The sequence below is a fragment of the Urocampus carinirostris genome, chromosome 16 (assembly GCF_059441175.1).
Source record: "Urocampus carinirostris isolate Australia breed hairy pipefish chromosome 16, RoL_Ucar_1.0, whole genome shotgun sequence".
Taxonomy (NCBI): Eukaryota; Metazoa; Chordata; class Actinopteri; order Syngnathiformes; family Syngnathidae; genus Urocampus; species Urocampus carinirostris.
The window spans coordinates 11,370,830-11,373,600 of NC_142364.1; the positions used below are offsets into that span (position 1 = coordinate 11,370,830).

At 40.5% G+C, this 2,771-nt stretch overlaps 1 protein-coding gene across 8 annotated transcripts in view; it reads right to left on the reverse strand.

Moving 5' to 3' along the window:
* The window catches only part of vav2 (vav guanine nucleotide exchange factor 2), a 204,601-nt gene extending 202,306 nt beyond the window's left edge, over window positions 1–2,295 (reverse strand). For 7 of the 8 annotated variants that reach the window (XM_088320234.1, XM_088320231.1, XM_088320233.1 and 4 more), the window contains exon 1: window positions 2,070–2,273. In XM_088320234.1, the coding sequence (XP_088176360.1) occupies window positions 2,070–2,273 (204 nt within the window). Of the gene's footprint in view, window positions 1–2,069 lie in introns of all 8 variants that reach the window. The other variant, XM_088320236.1, reaches the window with a different exon arrangement.
* Between the last annotated feature and the right edge of the window lie 476 nt (window positions 2,296–2,771).

Consider the following 2,771-nt stretch of genomic DNA (forward strand, 5'->3'; position numbering starts at 1 on the left):
TCCCAACCGAATAAATTCATATATCAGATATATTTTCCACCAGTTTTTGCTGAGTGTTACTACTTAATCGTGTTTTAAGTTGCTAAGATATGTCTACACGTGTTTTAAATCAATCTTCAATCAAATGAAGATGTATTTTCGACCAGTTTTTGCTGGGTTTGTGTACTCAATCAGATTATACATTGGCAGAAGACATATTTCTATTCCCCCCCTTTCACTTTTCAACCATATTACGTCTTTTCAGATCAATTTTTTTGCAGGTTGATTCCACTCAATCACTTTTAAATTGCAACCGAATGAAAACGCCTATCTGGGACATTTTCGATCCGTTTTTGCTGGGTGGGTTTATTCATTTAGTTTAAACATTGCAACTTGACGTATCAATATTTTTCCCATTCACTTATCAACCAGATTACGTCTTTTCAAAATAAAATGGTGGGTGGGTCTACTCAATCACTTTTAAAATTGCAACCGAATAAAAACGTCTATCGAGCATATTTTCGATCCGTTTTTGCTGGGTGTGTTTATTCAATGAGTTTAAACATTGCAACAAGATGTATCTCTCTGTTTTCCTATTCACTTATCAACCAGATTACGTCTTTTCAAAATAAAATGCTGGGTTGATTCTACTCAATCACTCTTAAAATTGCAACCGAATAAAAACGTCTATCGAGCATATTTTCGATCCGTTTTTGCTGGGTGGGTTTATTCAATGACTTCAAACATTGCAACAAAACGTATCTCTCTGTTTTCCCATTCACTTATCAACCAGATTTCGTCTTTTCAAAATAAAATGGTGGGTGGGTCTACTCAATCACTTTTAAAATTGCAACCGAATAAAAACGTCTATCGAGCATATTTTTGATCCGTTTTTGCTGGGTGTGTTTATTCAATTAGTTTAAACATTGCAACTTGACGTATCTGTATTTTTCCCATTCACTTATCAACCAGATTACGTCTTTTCAAAATAAAATGCTGGGTTGATTCTACTCAATCACTTTTAAAATTGCAACCGAATAAAAACGTCTATCTGGCATATTTTCGATCCATTTTTGCTGGGTGTGTTTATTCAATGAGTTTAAACATTGCAACAAGACATATCTCTCTGTTTTCCCATTCACTTATCAACCAGATTCCGTCTTTTCAAAATAAAATGCTGGGTTGATTCTACTCAATCACTCTTAAAATTGCAACCGAATAAAAACGTCTATCGAGCATATTTTCGATCCGTTTTTGCTGGGTGGGTTTATTCAATGACTTCAAACATTGCAACAAAACGTATCTCTCGGTTTTCCCATTCACTTATCAACCAGATTACGTCTTTTCAAAATAAAATGCTGGGTTGATTCTACTCAATCACTCTTAAACTTGCAACCGAATAAAAACGTCTATTGAGCATATTTTCGATCCGTTTTTGCTGGGTGGGTTATTCAATGACTTCAAACATTGCAACAAGACGTATCTCTCGGTTTTCCCATTCACTTATCAACCAGATTACGTCTTTTCAAAATAAAATGCTGGGTGGGTCTACTCAATCACTTTTAAAATTTCAACCGAATAAAAACGTCTATCGAGCATATTTTTGATCCGTTTTTGCTGGGTGTGTTTGTTCAATGAGTTTAAACATTGCAACAAGACGTATCTGTATTTTTCCCATTCATTTATCAACCAGATTACGTCTTTTCAAAATAAAATGCTGGGTGGGTCTACTCAATCACTTTTAAAATTTCAACCGAATAAAAACGTCTATCGAGCATATTTTTGATCCGTTTTTGCTGGGTGTGTTTGTTCAATGAGTTTAAACATTGCAACAAGACGTATCTGTATTTTTCCCATTCATTTATCAACCAGATTACGTCTTTTCAAAATAAAATGGTGGGTGGGTCTACTCAATCACTTTTTAAATTGAAAAAAAAAGACCAAAATCACCATTTGTTATTTCAATTCTCGACCAAATGAAGGCGTATATTAGACGTCTTTTCAACACATTTTCACTGTGCGTGTCGACTGGATGTAAGCGTGACTTGCTGCAGGTGTGGTCGAGGAGGACGCCGAATTCGTTCACTCACCTGTGACATCTGCGGCCTGAAGTTGATCTCCTTGAGGTCCACAGAACCGGGCGAGAGGTTGTGCAGCATCTGGCACAACAGAACCCCGTCACGAAGGGCCTGGGCCAGGTCGAACACCGCGGCCGAGGGCCAAACGACCCGGTGGTTCTGAGGCAGAACCTTACAGTCGATCAGCCAGCGTCCGCATTGCCTCCACTCCTCCATGGCTGCTCCGAAAACTATAACTGGGCTCGGTTCGGCTGACCCTTAAAAGTGTCTTTCACTTTCGACAACTTTTTACGTGTGGTCCAATTCCATCCGGTCCGCTTCACTCGCTACCAAACGGGACTTTTCTCCTCTTCATCTTTGAGGAAAACATTCCCGGTCCCGGTCCAAATGGGCGGCGGCGACTGCTGCTTCAGTGGCGGGTCAAAACCCGGGGGTAGACTTGTCCTCCCTCGCCGAACCTGGGTCCATTTGAAGCGGGGAGACAGGAAAAAGAAGCCGACTTGACGACCATCCCGTGCCGGCAAAAAGGCTCCAAGGAGTCGGTCCGGTTTTCGGAACCGGAGACGAACTCAGCGTCCGTTGTGATTTCTGCCCCCTTTTCTTTTGTCTTTGTAGTTTTTGGGAATTGTGTAAAAGGCGTTAAAAGTGTTCCGAAAAGGCGTGGGCTCCCGACCCGAAGGTCCAACGAGCTGGTTGGTGCCGTCAAGGTTCGGC